The sequence below is a fragment of the Varanus komodoensis genome, unplaced genomic scaffold (genome assembly GCF_004798865.1).
Source record: "Varanus komodoensis strain SLA01 unplaced genomic scaffold, ASM479886v1 scaffold14_1, whole genome shotgun sequence".
Taxonomy (NCBI): domain Eukaryota; kingdom Metazoa; phylum Chordata; class Lepidosauria; order Squamata; family Varanidae; genus Varanus; species Varanus komodoensis.
In genome coordinates, this window is record NW_025335438.1 from 27,528,383 (window position 1) to 27,552,340 (window position 23,958).

The following is a 23,958-nucleotide window of genomic DNA, read 5'->3' on the forward strand; positions in this document are numbered from 1 at the left end:
TGCGTCAGTGGTGATCACGGTGGCAGACTGTGCCCCTTGTATTTACTTTAGATGGACATTTTCAGCCATCCAGATTTAGTGCCACAGATGGAAGAATGCTGGGGCACCCATAGGAATTGGTGTAAGGCAACAGCTCTAGCCTCTTCCCTATTCACCTCTTGGCATGCCACTCTTGTGTTCCCCAAGGCTCAGTTTTGCATACTCAGAGGCAGCTGGCTTTCCACATCCATTGCAGGAGTGTGGGGGCATAGCAGAATCTAAGGTCACAGGATCTCAGAGCTGAGACATCAAGAAATCCTATGGCTCTGCAGACAATATCAGGGGGCCATAGGATCGGGGGCATCAACTATAAGAAGGCTGAGCTATATATTTGTGCGTCATACACAGAGACTTTGATTAGGCTAACACAACACACTAATTCATAATGGGTTATAAACCTAGGGGTGGCTTGTCATGTCATCTGAATCCAGCCAGTGGTTGTTGGGCAGAGGAAGTTGTTCTTGGTGCATGTTTCAGGGCCGGGGCGACAGGTTTTTTAGAAGGGGAGGAGGCTTGGGAAAGGGGGGCAACAGAAGTAGAGGTGTTGGAGGCAGAAAAGCTTATTTCAAGGCTGGCATCTCCAGGTATTATTCCAGGAGAATAACCAAGGTCTGTAAGTGCCAGGAGGGGAGGAGACAAATACAATCCTTGACCCCATGATGTGGCATTGTGAGAGAAGAGCTGTCCGCCTACAGGGGCTGTGTACAGGAAGGAGGCTTGTCCATATCCAGAAGGGGTGGGGTCCAGGATTACTCAAAAGAGGGTTTCTTGAAAATAGTTTCCATTTTGGGTTCAGTGAGCCACTTTGTGCATGCTCAGAGACTCTTCCCTGGCTATTGCTTGCTGGATATACATTTGAAATAAAGAGCTTTTGCCAAAGAATCATCAGTTTGTGGCTTTGAAAAAGTAGATGGATACCAAACTCCTGACAGTGGTTTACAAACCATACCTAGACGGCACAGCAAGCTGCCCTGGCTTACACCACTATGACTGATCATGTTACATGAGCCTGGTCATTTGTTCTCATTGAGCCGGTTTGCATCACATTACTCTATAAATTGCATGAACTCCTGAATTGAGATGAGCAGACATGTAAAGTGAGTGCCTGAAGATTCTCTTAAATGCCTCTTCTGGGTTGGCCGAGGAAAGTGCATAACAGTCATCCTGTAAAGTATTAGGAAATAATTATGGATTGTTTACTACTCTAGTTGGTGTGGGGAACTCAGCTTATTCATTTTAACATCTCTTAAACTCCTTTGGCTGGTGTTTTATCATTGGTGAGATCCATCTGATTTGACCTACTTAACATTGCATAGTCATTCAGAGAGCAGTGTTTCCCTTGAAGGTGGCAAAGCCGAAGAATGCAGTGGTTGACATAATGGCATTCCTCTGTATGCATTTGGGACTTAGTGATATCACAGTTGGATCAGTAGATAAAAATGTACAGTAATTTTTTGGAGGAGTTAAGAGTTCACATATGGTTTAAGAGTATTATGTGAAGAACTTCCCTGTGCTGTACGAAATAACATTTTTTTAATTACGTGACTTCTTTCAGTGCTTTTCTTATGCACCTTGTGAGACAACAAAAGGAACTGTAGGTTTTCCAACTTTACATTGGACTTGTACTTTAATTAATGCTGTGGGTTTGTTGCAGGCATCTTCAAAGCTCCATATGAAGGTCGTTATCTGATCACAGCTGTCCTAACTCCAGAAAGGAATGAATACATAGAAGCCGTGTTATCTGTTTCCAATGTGAGTGTTGCTCAGGTCCATACAGAAGGCTACAGAAGAGAGTTGCTTGAATATCACAAACCAAGAGCAGGGAAACAGACTTGTGGTGGAACTGGGACTTTTCATCTTGTTCTTCACCTCAAAGCTGGAGCTGAAGTGAGCATTGTAGTTACTGGGGGCAAGCTGGCCTATACAGACTCTGATGAAATTTATTCTACATTCAGTGGGGTTCTTCTCTACCGTTCCATTTCTCATAAGTAGGATATGTCTACTTAAGATAAACTAATCCCAACAAAATTAACAGTAATAAATGGTGAAGTTTTAATTTTTTTTGTCCTTTCCCCCCACCCCTTTCCCACTTCTGTTTAGGTGCATTTCTTACATGATTTATGGATGAAATCCTGTAATAGATCTGGGAGGAAGTCCCATTGAATTCAATGGTGCTTACTTCTAAGGAGACATATACAGGATTGCATTGTACACATTTTTTTTCCTTGTTTGTCTTTCTTTTAGTAAAGGTTATGGATATGTAAACATACTAAAGGAAAAAAGTAGTTGCTGTGGTACATAACTATAAGATGATTAAAATATAATTTATGTGATATTTATTAACTTCTAGAAGAGAGATATAATAGCAATCCTAAGACATCCAAAGTAGTCACTTTTTGAAATGCATCAATATTACCCTTAATTCTATCTAAAATATTGAAAGGAGCAGTAAACAAAGCACTAAAAATTGTCCCCTTAAGCTTCAACTTGCCATTGCACATTCTTCCAGGAATAGTAATGTTGTTATGTGCCATCAAGTCATCTTCAACTTCTGATGTCCTGTCCATGACACCTCCATTGAGCTCTTCCAAGTTCAAGGCTGTGGCTTCGGTCGGTCTCATATTTGGTCTTCCCTTTCATCTTCCCTTTTGTCTTCTGCCTTCATCGCCTAGCATGATTGTCTTCTCCAGCGAGTGTTGCCTTCTCATGTCTGAAGGATTATGGCCGCAGTTTTGTCATTTTTGCTTCTAGGGAAAGCTCTGGCTTGATTTGATCTAAGACCCACTTCTTTGTGTTTCTTCCAGAATCATGTTTCAAATGTACATCAATCTTCTTCCTGTCAGCTTTCTTTACTGTTCAGCTTTCACACCCTTATATTGTTAGTGGGGATATAATAGTTTGGATGATCTTGACCTTGGTCTTGCACGGCATTGATGATCTTTTCTAGTTCCTTCATGACTGTCCTTCCAAGTGTAAATCTTCAAATTTCTTGGCTGAAATTTCTTGAAGCGTCTTTCAGTGTCCCTTTGAATTGATGACTGAGCCAACATATGCAAACCCTTTCACAATTTCTTCATTATTAGCAGTGAAGTTTTGTAATTCTTCTGTGGACGTGATTTTTGTTTTCCTGATGTTCAAGTGGCAGTCCTGTTTTTGTACTTTTTTCACTTTTATTATTGTCAGTAGTATGACAAAAAGCAGCAATAGCTTGAATTAGTGGTTTTTTTTCTGCCAATTTTCAGTTCCCCTGTTTCTAATCCAGTTTTCCTTATGCACATAGATTAGATAAAATACATCCTGCCTGATGCTTTTGCCTATAAAAAACCCATATTTTTGCCCATATTCTGCCCTAACTGTAGCCTCTTGTCTATGATACAGGTTATGCTTCAGGGTATTAAGTGCTGAGGCACACTTCCAAGTTTTCATAAAACAGGAAGTGGAAGGAAACGTTCTCACAACATGGTCCAACCTGTATCACTTCATGGGATTTTGGCTTTTTTGTAACATGCTGTGCTAAAAAAGTCACCCTATCAAACAGGCCATGTTTTTCCCCTTAGTTATCTGCTAATGGTGTAAGGCAAAGTTCCTCCCTGCAGCTAAGACCTCCCTTCATGAACTAGGCTTGTGAAATATCTCTTTTGTTAGTCTTCTTCCCAGAGGTCTCAGAAATAGTTATGTCTTTATTTCATAGCCTTATGCGATCCCCTTAAGAATTGTTTCTAAGCAACACAAAGCAAACTTCCTTCTTAAAGCTGAGGTCATATGCTTAAGTTGATAGATCAACTGTAGAAAAATGCTTTCTGCACACATGAATTCTTAGTTACTTCATAGCGTTTTGACTCACATTATGAAAAACCATCACCACGCACATAAGATACACTGTTAAAATAGTCATTCTTCAGTTCAGTTAACATATTATGAACTTGTGGACAGAACTCATGGTAGAGCAACTTGCCCTTCCTTAACTTATGAGATCAGCTGCTTAACACCGATAATGCTGTACCATTTTTCCACAATAGTTTCAGACTCTCAGCACTGGTTTTCGGTAAAACAGAAGTTATTTAAGTGTAATCAAATATAGTAAGCATTTGCAGCTCCCCTCATGGGCACAGGAAAAAGAAATTAAATGCCATCTTTAGTGCTATGTATTATTCCACTGTATTTATATTCAGCCTGTTTTTCTCAGCATGGGTACCCATGCTAGGGATAGAGGGAGTCCATCCTGCCAGGCAGACTTTCCTGTGGGAGTACATGTTGGGATCTGCCTAGGAGTTTTCAGGGTGGCTGCATGAAAGGTGCTTGTTGCACAGCTGCAGTGGGTGCACAGGGGGCAGTGGGGCCACTGATTGTTCCAAGGACTCTCAGGGACAGGAGAGGCATGGGTAAGAGGTATGGTTCCACTAAGACCAAATAACCTACTCTTCACCACAGTTGCTGGGTTTGTACATGACAAGCCATGCCTACATCATTTTCACTGTGGGTGGTTATGTGCGAACTCACCCAATCTCTCTCATTCATTCCTCCTTTACATTTCACGTCCCTTCCACTACCCCACAGTCCACAAGCTAATAGGAATGAACGCTATATATTCCTATAAAGAAGCTGCCAAAAGTACATCATTTTATAGATCCTTCCATACATACATTATACTGTTTTTACAAGATATGAGTTGTCAAAAAGCTTGCACTAAGTATTGTTTGGCTGAGTTCTTTTGGATGCTTGTGAGAGCCTTTCCTGGGATAGCCAAAAGTATTCTGAGCGGTCAGAAAAAGCCACTTGGCAATAAATGTTACACAGGAATCTACAACAAAACATTGCCTATCCTGTTTTCTGCTCCTGCTTTCCAACAGTCAGCTAGTATTCTGTGCTCTCTGAGCATGCTTAGTCTACCTTGCTAATACAAGTTCCACCTCTCCATAAGAATTTTTAGGAATCATTCATCTAAGTTTTAAGTTTCTTCAATGCATGTTGATAACACCCCCTTGTATGGCAAAGGAGCTTGGTATTAGTATACAAGTTTTTAATAATGTTTAAGATATGCACTCAAACTTGCTTTAGTAGTACATCCTTACAGAACATCAGTTTCTCCTGGATTTGTTTTTATTCCATTGCACAAGGATAAACATATATCAACAAACCATTCAAAACCAAAATGTTCATTTTTCCTTAGTACTAGAAACATATATTTATTGTTTATACAGTATATGCTTGATAAGCTATGTAGACAGTACAGCTACTAATGGATGAGCTATTTCATACAGTAATAGCCACATATTGTCCATATTTCCTGTTTTAATACAGTAATGGCCACCTAATGTTCATCTTTGCTACAGACACTTTCAGTTTGTTCAGTATCAACCAAGTTCATCTTCCCACATCCAACACTAATTTATTTGCTTTTATTGTAGTATAAGCATTTCTGTGATTATCAGACCACAGTTCATTTTGAGTTCTATAGTAAGTAATTTTAAATAGAGAGAGATTATGCCTTGAGGTAAGTTTTTATTGTCAATTTTATTAAGCACAACAAAGTGACTTATTTTTCTAACAGTCAATCTTTACCAAAAACAATGTATTGGAATTTTCACTGATTAATAAGTGAGCAACGCTGTATCAAAGCAAAAATTGTTCGTAACACAATTAAATAGAATGTACTGAAGAGTTCTAACCTAACCACAATGCAGATTTCTTTCTCTAAAAACGCATTCAAAGTTTTGCGGATCAGAAGAAGCAACTTTTTAGGTGACAGACTAGCTTCAGTGGCATCTGTTCTAATATGTATATATCTTACTTGATATATTAGTTGCTTTAAGGATGTTATTAGTTATGTTATGCACTCCAATCATCAACTTATATCACATAGTCGTACTAGCACAAAATGAAACCATGTAGATTTTTTCCAATTCTTAGTCATGTTATTTGGTGAAGTGTTAAAATTTTCCAGTACTGAACTAGCAACAGAATAACATTTTCTGTATTGTTAATACTTTCACATTACAAATATGTGTGCATGCACGCATGTGCACACACATGAACACAGGTCCTCTCCTTAAAATACTAGTCTGAACATCAAGAACGATCCCAAAACTAATACTGCAATATGAAACTATTGTTTTCTTGCTTAACAGAGTTTGCCACCCATTTTTTTATATAAGCTATGATTTCCCAGCCTCTTAATCATGTTAACTTTATTTGACAAATTCTAAGTAAATAAATGGTGCAGCAGAAGCTGTTCAGTTCCAAAGTAAATGGAAGTGCATTTTCAAAAACAGCCTTTAAAAGATTGCTTGTTCATAAACACAAATGTCCATCTCTTTCATGGAAAGAATTGGTTAGCTTGTGCTAATCTGAAATAGATGTAGAACAAGATCTGTTTCTTAAAACCAGTTCCAAACCACCCATTTCTACTACAACAAGGAAACAAAACAAACACAAGCTCTAGCAGGCATCTTGCCTATTAGAGATTGGGGTGTTGTCTGCCACTGGCCTGCCTGAAGTCAATGAGGTAAAATCCAGACTGAGAATGCAATGGTCTGCACAGTGCTATCAAAGTAAGACTAACGTACTTAACAGCATACCATTTTTAAAAAGTGCATTGTGTATTCCAGATGAAAGAAATGTTTGGGTCAAGATGACCCAAAAGCAGTCTTCAATATCAAAAGTACAACAGAAGAATTTTGCCTGCCTGTACTTATAAAACAGAATCTTCCAGAAGCTTTTTGCCAACTCTTAATGTTTGCTCTAACTGCATTGTCACAGAATATTCATTTCAGTTCACATTACTGTGTTTTAGTTTTTGTAAGCAAAATGACCTATCTCCATAAATGTAACCTTTAACACAAGTGTGGAATAAACAATGTAGGAAACAATCCTCTACATGTTTAGACCAAAAAAAGCTCAACAGAAACCAGAATTCCCAGTCAGACATTCTGGAAATCATGGAAATTTCTGAACATGCATAAGATTGAATTTTTTATTGTACCTCAGAATGTAGAGGAAGAGAATCCACAGTATTTTATTCAAACAAAAATATATAAGATCTTTGAAGTTTGAAAATTGTGAAGTTTTTGGAATGCATTACGGAATGTACAGTAAAAAGGAAATGAACAGTTTTCATATCCTGAAGTGAGTTTCATCTGTACAGCAGGCTTTATTTACCAGAGCTATAGAATTTCTATTTCCTTGTGCTAGGAAATATAAGTACACCATTACATCATTAAACTAAGGTGGAAACCAATGCATGTTTTAAAAGATAAAACTCCTAGAACACCTAACATTTCCCCGACAGGCTGTGGTACCCTGGGAGTTCTTGGCAGTTTTTTTTTCTGTCCAAACATGCACAGGATGGCATTTTTAATGTTTAACTGGAAAGTAGTTTCAAACATCTCTAACAGTACTGGCCTATCACTGTTTAGTTGGATCAAATATACCGATCATTATAGTAAGTATATTCTCAGAATATACCTACTACTTGGGCCCTTGATATTTCTAATTAATCTCAGGTACAATTCACTAATGATCAAGCCAAGCCCCTAGTTCTGACCCTGCAATAGATGTGAATTACCCAAGTGACCCTTTCACTGAGAAAGCTACTTCTAGTCCTTAGACACTACTATAACTGACTCAACATAAAACCAAAACCAGTAGTCAACCTGAAGATACAGCTTGGTAGTTTACACCTGGTAGCCATATACTATTTTGATAAATTCTTATGACCAGGAAAAATACTAGCCATCATTCTGTCTCTGACTCAGCTCTCAACAATGGAGAAACTTCCAAGTTCCATGAGGATTGACCAATATTAACTCTTCCAGACAGAGGCGGTTTGTGGCATGCCACAGCAGCTGGAATGGAGTTAGGGTTAACACTTAAACAAATCTGCTGTTTTGTTTACATACATTATTTCAACTTGGTGTAGAAGGAAAACAGCAGTAAGTCAATGAGCTGCTTAAATCTGGATGTCAGTTGCTTTTGGATCCATTGTGTAGCTAACATATAAAATGTCTGATCAGACTATCAAAACTGATATTTATAGATGACACACAGTACTTCTCACTGGATCCTACTTTCCTGTGCCACTTTTGTCAAACTGAAAACCCTGATACAGAGTTCTGGAAAGGCATCAAAGTTATTCCATTTTTGAAGCCTGATTATATAAATTATCTTTTAGTTATAAAACAAAATTATCCCTGAATGTTTTCTGTATTTTCTACTGATCTACACAGTGTATTCTGTGCAACTGTTGGGGCAACAATGTTCTAAATATTGTACAGATTTCCAGTCTCACAGCTTAAGAAGTTAAAAATGCTGAAACTGATCAGATGCACTCAAACAGCCCAAGAGTTTTTTAAAAATTGCAAGATTCAAAGGAACCATGAGCTGGTGCTAATTAAAATACTGTACCACTTCTAGCCACCAAAAAGCTGAAAGTCCCCACTACACTCTAGCAACCTGCTAAGTCATATTAAATAAACCTGAATTATAGTCATCTTAGCTGTTGTACCTGAAACAGCCTAACTTCTGATTTGAGTACTAGATATAGTTCCTCTAATGGCCCTAATATAGTCTCTACTATCAGTTCCACATACTTTTTCAGCTTCCTTTAAGATAAGGTTACTATACAAAATGTCACAAGTACCCACTGTGGTATATAAAAAGATGCAACACTTTGGCTATATTTCTATCCTTTTTGTCCTCTATCCTCTTGATTGTCTGCTATTTCAAATGATAGTTATCTTTCAAATCACTTAAATAAAAGTAAGGATGTCTAAAGAAATGCAGATCAGCCTTGTATTTTATTGGCTTGTGCCAAACCCATGGCGATTCTTCTATTTAATAAGACACATGGTACCAAAAGATAAGATAGGCTGGAAAGAGGTTCTGCATGAACAATGCTGTTCAACCTCAAGCTAAGTCTTCTATGTTCACATCAGGAAGCGGTTCTCTCCAATAGCAGAAGGAGCTGAATTCTGGGCATGCAAAAGCAGAGCTCTGTTCTTTATTAAGAAGTGGAAACACATGTTCCACAAGTTCACTCAGTCTGTAATATCTGTATTCAAAAATAAATGAGAGGAATGGTTATTCATTATCTTTGTTTAAGAGTGAAATACTACACACGTCTACTGAATTTAATAAGACTTGCTCTTGGGTAGGGTCTACAGGATTGCAGACTTAACCCAAGCCATAGTATTAAAGACAAATGGTAAAGTCTGATCCTTGCTTGAACATATGCCACAGAATCATTACTCAAAAGCACATTGAGTCATCATCTTAGAATGCAGTTACTAGTTACTCTTTAAAAAAATGCTCGCAGAGAACCAGAACTGTACACAATTTGCTAAAATTGTATCTGTTAGGTAGTATTCCTGCCCAACTGATTCAAGCAGTTTTCCTTATACTTACGAAGATTTGTTTCCTTTTGTCTGTTCTTGAATTAGTTCACCCTTTGGGTTGACTGTGAATATTCTACAATCAGGAACTCCAACTTGCATGTATGCATATACATCCTGCAAACAACAAAGACCGCTGCATTTTAGTCTAGAGGCCATGTTGCCAATTTTATAATTGAACTGCATTTAACAATGCTCATGTGTACATACCCACAGGTAATAGTATGCATTCTGAGAAAAGTATACAGGTGCACCTACAGTGAGTAAGCATGTAAAAAAATATTGTGACTTGAATCCTAAGGTAAACTCATGGAAGAAGGACTTCTCTTCCCATTCTCTTTGCTGCAGTCACCTGTGCCTACAAAGAAGTCTTTCAGGGGGCTGCAGGCAATCTGCTGAACAATGTGGCATGGGAAACCGTTGGGGAAGAGAGGGAAATTACCTTGGGCTTATCCCACTTCATCCAATAAGGAATCTGAAACCTCTAGAAAAATATTTTGGGGCAGAAGTGGTTATGGTGGTAGAAGTGGTTATGGAAAAGGGACAAAAAAGCAGGGGGCTACAAAGGTGGGGCTGATGCGAGAGATTTGGGTTCTGGGACCACAGGCTATACTTCTTGAGAGATGGACTGCTCTCAAGGGATGAGTTGCATCTCAGAAAGATTAGGAAAAATGTGACCACAGCATGAGGAAATTCATCAGGAGGGCTTTAAACTGAATCTTGCAAGGGAAAAAGTACTTGGTGGTAACCATGGACAATGGCTTATGCACTACGGTTGGGAGACAAATTCTGTCAAACACAGCCCTTCCAAGACATTTCTAATTTGTATTACTGATAACTTCTTTGTACAGACAGTGAAGGAAGGAAAGGAACTACAGGAACAATTGTCTTGGACTCGATTCCAACCAACAGGAATAACCTAGTAACAGTTACAATAATTCTTTGTGAGATTGATTATGTCATACTTAGTTTTCGATTCTAAAGGAAGCAAAAGCTAAGGGTAGCCAAATAAATGATTGGGATTTTGCTAAGGTCAATTTTTACAAACTCAAAACAATAATAAGTAAGGTCCCATGCCAAACAACTCTAATGAGAAAAGGTGGGAAATTCAGAAAAAGGGAAATTCTGAAAGCACAATTACAAACAATTTCACTAACAACAAGGCTAGAAGACAACAGAAAAAAACAAGATGGCTCCATTAAAAGGCTTAGAGATGATCTGGAACAAAAAAGGAAAGCTATAGGAAGTGGAAGGAAAGCCAGGCTACAAAGGAAGGGTATAGGCAAGTAGCACGGAATTGCAAGGGTGTTGGAAAGGAAGGCTAAAGCTGAGAATGAGCTGCTAGCAAGGGATAATGAAAGCAACAAAATCACCTTTAGGTGCATGCATATTAAAAAGACAGAGGAGTGGTGGTGGTGGTGATGTGCCATCAAGTCATCTTCAACTTATGGCAACTCTAGGAATGAATGCCCTCCAAAATCTCCTGTACTTGCCAGTCCTACTGAGCTTTTGTAGATGAAGAAAGATATAGCAGTTTAATTACATAATGAAGAAGGCCAACTGATAACAAACAACAAGGAAAAGGGTTTAGTTCTAGGTCCAGTGCTCTTCAACATTTTAATAATCATTTGGATGAGGAGGTACAGGGAATGCTGATCGCTGCAGGTAATACAAAATTGGATCGGATAGCTAATAACCTGGAAGAGGTGAGGGGGGAATTCAATGTGATCTTGACAGGTTGGAGCACTGGGCTGAAAACAGATTAAATTTGATTGGGACAGATGCTAAGTTCTACACTTAGGAAAAAAGAAACAAATGGATAATTACAAGATGGGGGATACTTGGTTCAACAACACTGCACATGAGAAGGATCTTTAGTTAGATTACAAACTGAATAGAATCAAGAGTGTGATATGGCTGCTGCTAAGGCAAATTCTATTTTGGACTGCATTAAAAATCATTTGATATATTAGTTTCCTTCTGCTCAGCATTTGTTGAGCCTCATCTTGAGCAATGCCTCCAGTTCTGGGCACCACAGTTTAAAAAAGACAAAGACAAACTGTAGAATGTTAAGAGGAAGGCAAGAAAGATGATCAGGGGGTTGGAAACAAAGCTCTAGAAGGAGAAGATGAAAGAACTGGGTGTGGTTAGCCTTGAGAAGAGAAGACTGAGGGAAGGTATGATAGCACACTTCAAGTGCTTGAAAGGTTGTCACACAGAGGAAGGCCAAGCCCTCTTCTTGATGACTGCAGAGTACAGAACATGGAAAAATACATTCAAGTTACAGGAAGCTAGATTGTGGCTGAATATCTGGAAAAAAATTCCTATTAGAGCAATGTGACAATGGAATCAATTACCTAGAGAAATTCTGGGCTCTCCCACACTGGAGGCATTCAAGATGCTGCAAGACTGCCTTCCGTTAGGGATTCCTTAATTAGATTCCTGCATTGAGCAGGTGGTTGGAACAGATGACCTTATAGGTTCCTTCCAGTTCTATGGTTCTTTGAAAGCTTTCTTTCTTGAACTTATGTATTTACTTCATATCTCCCCATTTCAACAAGAATAAATTCCCCATTGGCATATATAGGTCAATTAGAATATTGAGGAAAATATTGCTATTATGATATCAAATGAAACAAAGATGGGGTTTTGCTTGCCACATAGGCATAAGGTTCCTTAGGAGGAATATTCACATTAATCCCAACTTGTGTGTTAAGAAATATGCCTATTTTTTCTGGAAAATAGAAAACAAATATTCAATTAATTGTAGAATGTTGCAGACTTACATTAGGTCTGTTCCCAAAAGCAGCATAGAAAGGCTGTTCACATGGTGCGAATAAGTTCTTGATATCATTTAAACACTCAATTTTGAATTTCTCTGGTTTTTTTTCTATTACTTCCCTGAGGGAAGGAAATAAAATATCATCAGTTCCATTTTCAATAAACTAAAGGCTATTCATGGCCTAAGCATGTACTCAAGGAAACAAAAAGCAGAAAAGCTAGAAGTATTAATAAAGGTCTCTGATCAGTCATTGTTGTATTTTTCTTTGTGGGGATGTGGGTGTGTGGATTTATACAACCTTAGCTTTGGCCTTTCTAGAAGGGTCGTTTTAGCAGATGAAGCAAATGATACATGAAAGCAGCCAAGCACTAAGGTTGCTCAGAATAAATCAGGGAAAGCATGGCTATTCAATTAGTTTCTTGCATGCCTTTCAAAACTTAGCCATTTGCTTATCCTTGGAAAGCTGCTGCCAGCTGCTTGCTTCTGATTCTCAGTGCTGTTTCAGTAATGGAAGGCAGCTTGGAAGGGCAGGCCACAGCTCACCAAAAGAGCACATTCATTGCACACCAAAGAACCCCTGGCTCAATCCCTGAGATTTCCAGAGATCAGGAAGCTGGTGATGACAGAATCTCTGCCCAAGTCCCTGAAAAGCTCCTACTCAGACAATATGGAATTAGACTAATCAACAGTTAGACACAAAGGCAATGCCATACATTTATAGCAGTGACTTATTTTGTCCCTCTAGGCAGGGCAAGACTGAGGAATGTGTAGCCCACCAGAAACTGGTGGGCTGCAACTCCCATCAGCCAAAGGCAGTACAACCAATGATGAGTAAAGAGGCATCAGGATCTGGCAGGCTCCATGGCTCCATCTGGTGGCCAGCAATGCAATGACCACCATAGTAATTGCAGGATTGGATCCAGGCCCTGTGCTAATGCTTTCAGGCTCCAGATGAGCACCAGCTGGGAGACCTGGGGAAAAAGTTATATAAGAGCAAACCCTTCCCACCAGCAGATTTTCCTCTTAGCTGTAGTGCAGGTATCTTGCTGGCCATTTTCCATTCTACCTACCCTATGCTTGTTGCTTCTTTCCACAGGACTCCATTGTTAGCTAACAGATATATAGCAGTGAGGCAAACTTTTAAAATGATACAAATTCCATGAAAAACAATTTTCATAGCAGTTTTTCTTCTATAAGCAAGCACAAGCCCAATTTTTTAAAATAAAAATGGCAGGATGGCTAATGTCCTTTCTAATGTCATTTCTTGTTGATGTAGAGCAGGGGTCTCAAACTCGTGGCCCGTGGGCCAATTGCTGGGATGGGACGGGCAGGGCATGGGGGAGGGGCCCTGCGGCCTTCAAAGCGCCAGCGGCGCCCGGGCCGGCCTCTGGGAGCGACGCAGGATGAGCGGCCCACCACCACCACGGTGGTGGAATACTTGATGCGGCCCAGCCTCACCCAGACTGCCCCCAGGTAAGTTGAGTTTGAGACCCCTGATGTAGAGGATCATGATGTGAAGGATGGTAGTAGCAGTAATGAGACTGCAAGACACAGTCAGATTTTTTTAAATCACTTCTAGTGTCTCAGTAGCCCTTCCCAACAGACCACAGTGAAGCCACTGTCCTGGATTCAAACATTACAACATGGAAACAAGCTAACCTAAAGAAGTCATAGTGCATGTATATTAGCACATAGTATACAGTATTAGCACTGTAACAATAAGCTCCCAGGCCAGGATGGGCTTTCACATCATAGGCCACATTGGGGTAACCTTGCATTCAGGAAAAAGGACATAATTACCCTGGGCTACCAGTGTGAGATAAGAAAGAATGGTCCATAGCAAAACAACCCTGCAAAGAGGATTACCCTCTGTGTTGGGACACCTGGAAATTATGCCATCAATAGCAGCAAACACAAAGAACTCATTTTTTACCCATAGAAAATAGACATGTTCCCATAGCAGAGAGTAGTAGAAAAAGTCTACTGAGCAATCAAGCACCCGTAAGTCTGGGAAATTAATTCTCCCCATAGTGACCAGTACAGAGGGAAACAGTATAAAAGATCAGGACTTGGAAAGTGGAAGGGGAGAGGCCAGCTCTGAACACAGGTCTGGCAGGCATCCCAGCTTGTGGACATCTTGCATCCTTCCTGCCCACACAAGGGACTGCTATCAAAACTATACCTGCAGGATAGGTAATGGACTCACCTGCCCTCCTTCTGTTAGCCTCCCTCTCCATTAGGCAGGTAGATTAGGCACCATAGGACTAAAAGTTTGTGCCTCCTATTTTCTGTTGAATAAACTTCCCTAAGTATTGTGTCTGTTTTCTCTCTATGGAAGGGTACGTTAAACCCCAGAAAATGATGCCAAACCTTTTGAGGCAATCTGGTGAGCAAGTGCCTCCTTTTGATGGGTACTACTCCCCAAGATTATCTGTCATAACACCCCAAACAACCCATGAGTTCTTATGGTGACTTCCATAGGAAAAATAAAGCAACCCACAGAAGCCACCCTAGGTTCAGACATCACAACAATCCACCATAGGTCAACAACCATGGTGGGATGTTGTGCTTTATGAACCTATCCTATCTCTTGTTTAAGAATATACCCTACATGATCAAATTGGGTTCAAAAAGCACTAAATGGCTGGACAAGTCAAGGATGTCTCCCTGTTTGCTGAGACAGAAGACCACTGTGCTATTGTCTATAGAGATCCGGGCATGGTGATAGGAAAGGAAGAACTAGGAGGCTGTGACAGCTTTCATTACCGAAAGCACTTCCAGATGACTGATATGCTTACAGTCTTTGAACTTGTTCCACATCCCTTGAATCATCAGAGAACCACAGTTCGCTTCCCATCCAGACAGGGAAGCATCTGCAATGCCTAAATACTGGCTTGAGGGGTATGGATGAGGTTCCCCTGGCAACATTACAGTGATACATCCACCAGTCTAGACTTTTCTGAACCATTCCCAGTATGTAGAGGTGGGTTCATTGAGGGTTGTGTGGTGTGTATGGACCATAACTGGACAGGATGCATTCAGAGCCTGGCCAGTAGCACTACCATGACCATTGCCACCATGAGACTGAGGAGCCACTGGATCTGGAAGGCAGTGTTTGCAGAGTACCTGTGCAGTCCATTGGCCATCTTGATCAGTGCCAAAATTCTGTTTTCTGGGAGAAAAGTGCTTGCTGAATTTGAGTCAAGGTGGGCCCAATGAGGAGGATTGACTGAGAGGGGAAATGATTTAGAAAAATCTAAGTTTATACAAAGCCCTAATTCATCTAATGAAGTGTAGGTAGTGTTAACTGAGCAAAGCAAGTCTCTTTTGGGTAGTGCCACAATTAGCCAGTCATCCAAGTATGGGTAGACCTGGATTCCTTGTAAGTATAAGTGGGCACTGAAGACTGAATCTGTGAAGATTCTTGGGACTGTGGGCAATCTTTAAGGTAAATAAGAAAACTCAGGTCTTCCTACCAACTTGGAAACACAGGAAAATGGCTGTAAGAGTCCTCTGTGAAGATGAGGAAATGAATGTAGTTCAGATCAAGCCAATCTCCTTCTTGTAGTGACAACAGAAGATTGACCATTTGAAATTTCCCTTGCCTAATTAAGCAGTAGAGGTCACTGAGGCCCAGAATCAGTTGCAACCCCCACCCTGCTTTGGTCCTGAGTGCCTGTCCCAGTCTAAGAGGGAAGTGCAGAGGTGGTCTCTGTAGCAGTCGGATCCAATATGAGATGGTTCCTGGCAGCTTGCAGAAGGGTTGCCTGGCCAGTGCATCACTTAAGCTTCCGAAGGGGACTGAGCAGCTAGAAATGTGTCCTGGATATAAATGCAATGTATTAATATCCACAACAGTAATACGCAAATATTAAGATATACTTTGATCACTTACCTATGGAAAGCAGAGAACAAACTGCTGGGAGACAACATCAGTGGACCCCTGGGCAGGATCGTTCCCTTGTCATTGACCCAGTGTAAGTACCCTCTTGTCATATCTGCCATTCCAATGGCACGAGCAGAACAATAAAGAAACTTGTAGCCATTCCTAGGGAAGAATAATGTGCTTAGCTCATATTCTAGATTTCTCTTGATGAGGAACACCAGGAGTGGGAAACATAGCATTCCAAATTATGTTTGACTGCAAGTCCCATTAGCCCTAGTCAGAATAGCTAACAGAAATCATGGGAGCTGCAGTCTAAAACTATCTGGAGAGCCATTTGTTCCCCATACCTAAGTCCCACTCAAGATAGTGGTTGTATAACTTCCAAAGCCAACACAACTGTTCTTTTCTTATAAAGCATTTACCATCCCAAAAGCTTGAGAGAGCAGGGAATATTGATAAAGGTGACAGAAACTACTTTAAGGCTGGATATTAATTGGAAAGTTCCTTCCATAAAATATTTGCAAGCATCACCTCACCTTAGAATACCTGTATTTACTTACATATATTGTAAGAAACCTGAACACTTGGTTGGGTTGTTATTTTTAAAATTTGTTTTAAACTAGCATACAATGGTGTGCCTAAGCAGCCATTTTAAAGTTTGTACTTTAAGGGCCATGTGCAATGATCTAATATATATGTGCCATCTTTTCCCCTTTGATATGGATGTACTATTCTTGTTGGAAATTTGTGATAGTTGAAATGGCTTTAAATTCAAACAGCAATTTTTAAAAATCATAAAGCACAAATCATTGTAAAGCACAAAAATCATTGTAAAACTACAGCTCTCAAGTTCCATACTCTTGGAACATTCCCAAAATATCAATCTCCTATTAAAAGTGTTTTGTAATGCAATATGCTACTTTTGAAACCAGAAGATTCTGACTTCTCAAAAGATGGAAAGTTGATTTAACCATTATTTCTCTTCCCACACAACATTCAACCTGAACCTCTGCTTGGAAGTTAAATCCACTGAACCTCATTTGAGTAAACATGCAAAGGGCTGGCCTGTTACACTTTATAATCTACTTCAGAAAAAGAGATTTTCAGTGTTGTTACTATCCATGATGGTTTGCATATTTAAACACAACAGTTTGCTTTTCTTAAGCAAACCAAGGTTTTATTTCTTTGTATCCTGCTCTTTTAGTATCTTTGTCTGCGCTCTCTGCCTCCACATCTTCTAGGTAGCAGTTTGAAGCAGGGTCCAGTTTATCACGCTGCAACTTCTATTCCTCCTCTGTGGCATTTCCTTCCACACTACCCCCATTTCTTGCTGCTCCTAATCTTGACCTGGTGCCTGGACCTGAGTCTGTCTTCCAGGCAGAACCACTATCTACCAGTGGTGAGTCCCTTGTTACATACTATTGATTTAACCGAGTGTGGTGAACCTATGGCACACGTGCCATAGCAGGTACAGAGCCCTCTCTGTTGGCACACGAGCAAACTCGCCCCAGCATCGCCCCAGCAGCTGAGCATCAGATAACAGTGCACATAGGGGCCATGCGCATGCTCGGAAAGGAGTAGCGGTACCAGGCGATGATGTCACAACCGCCACTCATTAGCAGTGACTCGTCCAAGCTTTTGCATGCCAGTCAGTGTGCTGTCAAGGATATATATGTTTTTCTTGGACTGGCTGTGAGTTGTTTTTTCTAAACTAAAACCTCAGTTTTCAGGTTTTATTGCAGTGTTGGCACTTTGCAATAAATAAGTGGCTTTTGGGTTGCAGTTTGGACACTTGGCCTCTAAAAGGTTCACCATTGCTGGGCTAGGGTTACAAAAACAAGGTGTCCTGGCATGATTTTGATGGTTAGACTGTGTTTAGAATGGGCAGAAATGATAAGCTGTGAAGAAAAAGCTACTCGAGGAAGGGTTTTTCAAAATCCCTCTCTTTTCAATGGAACTTTGGCCCTCTAATAGTGTTAGGAGTGTTTACCCCAGGGTAGGGTTAGGGTTAGAAAAATGAGGTGTCCTGGCAAGACTTTGATGGTTGGAATGTTTTGAATGGGCAGAAGTGATGAGCAGTGCTGAAAAAGCTACTCAAGGATGGCTTTTTCAAAATCGCATTATTTTCAATTGAACTTTGGCCCTCTATTAGGGTTAGGGGTGTGCACCAGGGTAGGGTTAGGGTTTGGAAAACAAGGTGTCCTGGCATGATTTTGATGGCTGGAATGTGTTTAGAATGGACAGAAATGATGGGCTGTGCAAATAAAGCTACTCAATGAGGGCTTTTTCAAAATTGTCTCTTTCAATGGTATTTTACCCCTATAAACTTTGGCCCCCCATTAAGGTTTGGGGAGTGCAGACCTACTGATTTAACCCAGTGTGGCGACCCTATGGCACATGTGCCACAGAAGGTACCCAGAGCCCCCTGGGTCAGCATGCGAGCCAAGTCGCCCCAGCAGCCGAGCATCAGATAACAGCACACATAGGAGCCATGCGCATGCTCAGAAAGGAGTCATAGCGTCAGGTGATGATGTCATGAGCCACAACTCATTAGCCACAACTCATCCGAGCTTTCACATGGCCAGTCAGTGTGCTGCCAAGGATATGCTTGGACTGGCTGTGAGTTGTTTTTTCTAAATTAAAACCTCAGTTTTCAGGTTTTATTGCAGTGTTGGCACTTTGCAATAAATAAGTGGGTTTTGGGTTGCAGTTTGGGCATTCGGTCTCTGAAAGATTCACCATCACTGATTTAACTAGTCAGCACTGGAACTTCCCTTGGCCCTGTGGAAAAAGGATGTACCAAAGAGATAATCCACAGGCAGGCTGAGGAAAGAAAGGAAACTAAAGAACATGTCCAGACAATGTCAGCAATCTGTGCCACAAAACACTGCTGGCCAAAATTAAATCTCTACCCAAAACAATCCACACCAAAAACAGGAATCTTTGAATTGTCTAGAGAAATAATTTCCCTCATCTGTTGACAGAAGAGGAAAGAGGAACCTGAATGCAGTCATGTGACTCTGTGCATTAGCAACCATACTCATGCATACCAGGGTTTACAGCATACTGTTATCATATCAGACTATGTGGGACCTATAGCAGAGCTGACTTACATTTCTTTATGTCATATGTATAATGTATACTTTAATTGCAGTTTTACTCTACTTTGAAATGTAAAATTAGAACAGAAATGCAAGACAATTTCATTTTTCTTCAGTTAAAACAAGAAAGCTGTTATGCAAAATTCACACTTCAATTCATACTTATTAGACAACTTCACATAATAATTATTCTCATGTTTCACAACTCTTTTGTGGACAAGATACTCACTCATTAATAGAATGGTAGAGCTTTGCAATACCCTGATGTGTCCAGTCTTTGCCAAGCTGTGGTAAAATCTGTCCTAAAGCATCAGATCTAAACCAGGAACAGATTAAAAGTAGAAGCAAACACATGAATAAGTATTTTCATAAAATCATATATTAGGAGAGCCAAACCAGATTATATCATGTCGGGCAAATCAAGAACCTACACACTACATTTGTTTTAGGAATAAAGCATTGACATCCTCTAACCTGCATCACTGAATCAAGTAACTAACGGTTGTGTGCAATGCTGGCCACCCATCAGTGGCATGGACCCCACCAGAAGAATGAATTCCTCACCCCACCCCACCTTACAGCTCTGCATATCTCACAGATCTGCTGGGAGGTTTGAAAGGGGAATGAAAGTAAAGACTGTGTGGGGAAGCCTCACTGAATAAAAAGGGGACAGCTCAGTTGGATTTAACTCTGAGATTTAAGAAGAAGTGGGGGAAAAGTGGGGGTTGAAGGATTCATGTAAGATTATTTCTTTTCAGTACCAGATACTAACAGCAGAGTTTTTGGACACAAATGGGTTTTAATGCATCAGTTCAATGATGATACTTTTTATTAGCAGTAAAATATACTACAGCTTACTTGGTTATTGTCCCATCGATATCTGAAATTATTATTTTGTTATACCAGTTCCAGAGATATATTGTCCCTGCACAACGGCAAGTTCCTTGATACTGCGTTGTAATGCTGAAGATAACATCATTTGGGCCATCTCTAAGCTTTAACTTTTCCTTTAAAATCAAAAGACATGATATTGTTAACCAAAACTGAAGTTATTTTTCACTTCCAAAATGCTATATATTTTAATACTAGCATGAATGAATTTTCAATAATATGCTTATTTTTTTCAATGCCAGGATGAACAAAGAGCAACTACCATCCCACTGAGATTCATTCATGAGACTGGGGTATCAGGCTCTTAAATGCAAGTCAGTAAGACATACACTAAAGCAAAAATATGGGTGCCTAGAACAAAAGTCTCACTGAAATCAGGGTCTTCTGCTGCAATGAAAACTTCCTCTTCTCCACAACTTGGTAAGTTCAAGTTATTTAGGGCACAGTCCCATCAATTGCACCCTTGACACTCATAAGCATCTGAACTTGGAGGCTTCTGAGCATCCACTGCAGAACTAGACAAGCAGGGCAGTCAACATTTGCCTGTCATTTCAACTAGACTGCTGGCTGAGGTGGTTCAGAGAGAGGGTAGAAGGCTACTTCCCCCCATCATTTCCTGACCTCAGAGATGCAGTAGAGGAAGTACTTTCCATGTCTGCTGTGAAGGCAGGAAGGGGACTGCAGTGTAGATGCCCAGCTCCAAAGGCTGTCTCCAGCCTTCCCTTTCCTAATCTGGGAATCTAAATTATCCTATGGCCACCTAGACACCAGGACTATCCTCTCGGTGAAGGATATTTATAGCAAATAGAAAGTGTTTAAAAACACAAAAGTCAATGCAAGCAAAGGTTCAAACTTTTAAGGACTTTGGGAACTAAGTGAGCATTATTCTACTGTTGATATATAAATTTGTTGTTGTTAGTCGCAAAGTCATGTCCGACCCATCGCAACCACATGGACAACATTCCTCCAGGCCTTCCTGTTCTCACCATCTCTCAGAGTTCACTCAAGCTCACACCAACTGCTTCAGTGACTCCATCTAGCCACCTCATCCTCTGCCGTCCCCTACTTCTTTTGCCATCTTTTGTTCCCAGCAATAGGCTCTTCTCCATGGAGTCCTTCCTTCTCATTAGGTGGCCAAAGTATTTGAGTTTCATCTTCAGTATCTGGCCTTCTAAACAGCAGTCAGGGTTGATCTCCTCTAAGACGGACCAGTTTGATCGCCCTACAGTCCAAGGGACTCACAGGAGTCTCCACCAGCACCACAATTCAAAGGCCTCAATTCTTCAGCGCTCAGCCTTCCTTATGGTCCAACTTTCACAGCCATACATTGCAACTGGGAAAACCATAGCATTGACTATACACACTTTTGTTGGCAGGGTGATGTCTCTGCTTTTTAGTACGCTGTCTAGATTTGCCATAGCTCTCCTCCCAAGGAGCAAGCGTCTTCTAATTTCTTGGCTGCAGTCCCCGTCTGCGGTGATCTTGGAGCAAAACAAAATAAAATAAACAAAATAAAATCTATCGCTACCTCCATTTCTTCCCCATCTATTTGCCAGGAAGTGAGAGGACTGGATGCCATGATCTTAGTTTTCTTAATATTGAGTTTCAAGCCAACTTTTGTGCTCTCCTCCTTCACCCGCATCAAGAGGCTCTTTAGTTCCTCTTCACTTTCTGCCATGAGAGTGGTATCATCTGCATTTCTGAGGCTGTTGCTATCTCTCCCAGCAATCTTAATTCCAACTGGTGATTCATCTAGTCCTGCCTTTCTCATGATGTGTTCTGCATATAAGTTAAATAGACAGGGAGACAGTATACAGCCTTGCCGAACTCCTTTCTCAATTTTGAACCAATCAGTGGTTCCGTGCCCAGTTCTCACTGTTGCTTCTTGATCCGCATATAGGTTTCTCAAGAGACAAATAAGATGGTCAGGTACTCCCATCTCTTTAAGAACTTGGCACAATTTGTTGTGATCCACGTACTCAAAGGCTTTAGCATAGTCAGTGAGCAGAAGTAAATGTTTTTCTGGAACTCCCTAGCTTTCTCCATGATCCAGCGTATGTTGGCAATTTGATTGCTAGTTCTTCTCCCTCTTTGAAATCCTGCCTGTACCTCTGGTAGTTCTTGGTCCACATACTGCTGGAGCCTAGCTTGTAGGATTTTGAGCATCACTTTGCTAGCATGTGAAATGAGTGCAATGGTGCAGTAGTTTGAACAGTCTTTGGCATTGCCCTTCTTTGGGATGGCAATGTAAACTGACCTTTTCCAATCCTGTGGCCACTGTTGGGTTTTCCATGTTTGCTGGCATAGTGAGTGTAGCACTTTTATTGCATTGTCTTGTAAGATTTTGAATAGCTCAGCTGGAATACTGTCACCTCCACTAGCTTTGTTGTTGCTCAGACTTCCTAAGGCCCATTTGACTTGGCTCGAGGTCAGTGACCACTCCACTGTGGTTATCAGGGACGTTAAGCTCTTTCCTGTATAGTTCTTCTGTGTAATCTTGCCACCTCTTCTTAATCTCTTCTGCCTCTGTTAGGTCCCTGCCATTTTGGTCCTTTATCATGCTCAACTTTGCATGAAATGTTCCCTTCATAGCTCCAATTTTCTTGAAGAGATCTCTGGTCCTCCCTATTCTATTGTTTTCTTCTATTTCTTTGCACTGTTCATTTAAGAAGGCATCCACTGCATATTCATGTGGAATATGATTTAGGTCATACTGGGTGGCCTAGTGCTTTTCCCTACTTTCTTCAATTTAAGCCTAAATTTTGCAACAAGGAGCTCATGATCTGAGCCACAGTCAGCTCCTGGTCTAGTTTTTACTGACTGTATAGAGCTTCTCCATCTTTGGCTGCAGAGCACATAGTCAATCTGATTTCTGTGTTGACCATCCGGTGATGTCCATGTGTAGAGTCGTCTCTTGGGTTGTTGGAAAAGAGTGTTTGCTATGACCATCGTATTCTCTTGACAAAATTGTACCAGCCTGTGCCCTGCTTCATTTTGTACTCCAAGGCCAAACTTGCCTGTTATTCCGGTTATCTTTTGGCTTCCTACTTTAGCATTCCATTCCTCCATGATGATAAGGACATCATTTTTGGGTGTTAATTCTAGAAGGTGTTGTAGGCCTTCATAGAACCGGTCAACTTCAGTCTCTTCAGCATCAGTGGTTGGGGCATAGACTTGGACTATTGTGATACTGAATGGCTTGCCTTGGATTCGAACTGAGATCATTCTGTCATTTTGGAGATTGTATCCCAGTACTGCTTTTCCTACTCTTTTATTGACTATGAAGGCTACTCCATTTCTTCTGAGGGATTCTTGCCCGCAGTAGTATACCTGATGGTCATCTGAATTAAATTCACTCATTCCTGTCCATATTAGTTCACTGATTCCTAAGATGTCGATGTTCAGTCTTGTCATCTCTTGTTTGACCACATCCAGCTTGCCTTGATTCATGGATCTTACATTCCAGGTTCCTATGGAGTATAGATCTTTGCAGCATCGGACTCTCCTTTCACCACTAGATACATCTGCAACTGAGTGTCCTTTCGGCTTTGACCCAGTCGCTTCATTCTTTCTGGCGCTACTAGTAGAAGCCCTCCGCTCTTCCCCAGTAGCATATTGGACACCTTCCAACCTGAGGGGCTCATCTTCCGGCATCATATCTTTTTGCCTTTTGGTACTGTCCATGGGGGTTTCATGGCAAAGATACTGGAGTGGGTTGCCATTTCCTTCTCCAGTGGATCATGTTTTGTCAGAGCTCTCTGCTCTGACCTGTCCGTCTTGGGTGGCCCTGCACGGCATAGCTCATAGCTTCATTGAGCTATGCAAGCCCCTTCGCCATGACAAGGCAGTGATTCATGAAGGAGATATAAA

The 23,958-nt window shown here is 40.7% G+C and overlaps 2 protein-coding genes across 6 annotated transcripts in view; one reads left to right on the plus strand and one right to left on the minus strand.

Moving 5' to 3' along the window:
• Window positions 1-2,679, plus strand: part of EMILIN2 (elastin microfibril interfacer 2) — a 66,814-nt gene extending 64,135 nt beyond the window's left edge. Inside the window, exon 8 of the mRNA XM_044424224.1 lies at window positions 1,694-2,679. Coding sequence (XP_044280159.1) covers window positions 1,694-2,031 — 338 coding nt within the window. The 3' untranslated portion in view covers window positions 2,032-2,679. The remainder of the gene's footprint in view (window positions 1-1,693) is intronic.
• A 2,855-nt stretch (window positions 2,680-5,534) lies between these two features.
• Window positions 5,535-23,958, minus strand: part of LPIN2 (lipin 2) — a 53,195-nt gene continuing 34,771 nt past the window's right edge. For all 5 annotated transcript variants that reach the window (XM_044423905.1, XM_044423902.1, XM_044423903.1 and 2 more), the window contains 6 exons: window positions 20,056-20,204; window positions 19,427-19,513; window positions 16,106-16,258; window positions 12,215-12,329; window positions 9,442-9,545; window positions 5,535-9,088 (listed from right to left, as the gene is read on the minus strand). In XM_044423905.1, coding sequence (XP_044279840.1) covers window positions 8,944-9,088; window positions 9,442-9,545; window positions 12,215-12,329; window positions 16,106-16,258; window positions 19,427-19,513; window positions 20,056-20,204 — 753 coding nt within the window. In that variant the 3' untranslated portion in view covers window positions 5,535-8,943. The remainder of the gene's footprint in view (window positions 9,089-9,441; window positions 9,546-12,214; window positions 12,330-16,105; window positions 16,259-19,426; window positions 19,514-20,055; window positions 20,205-23,958) is intronic.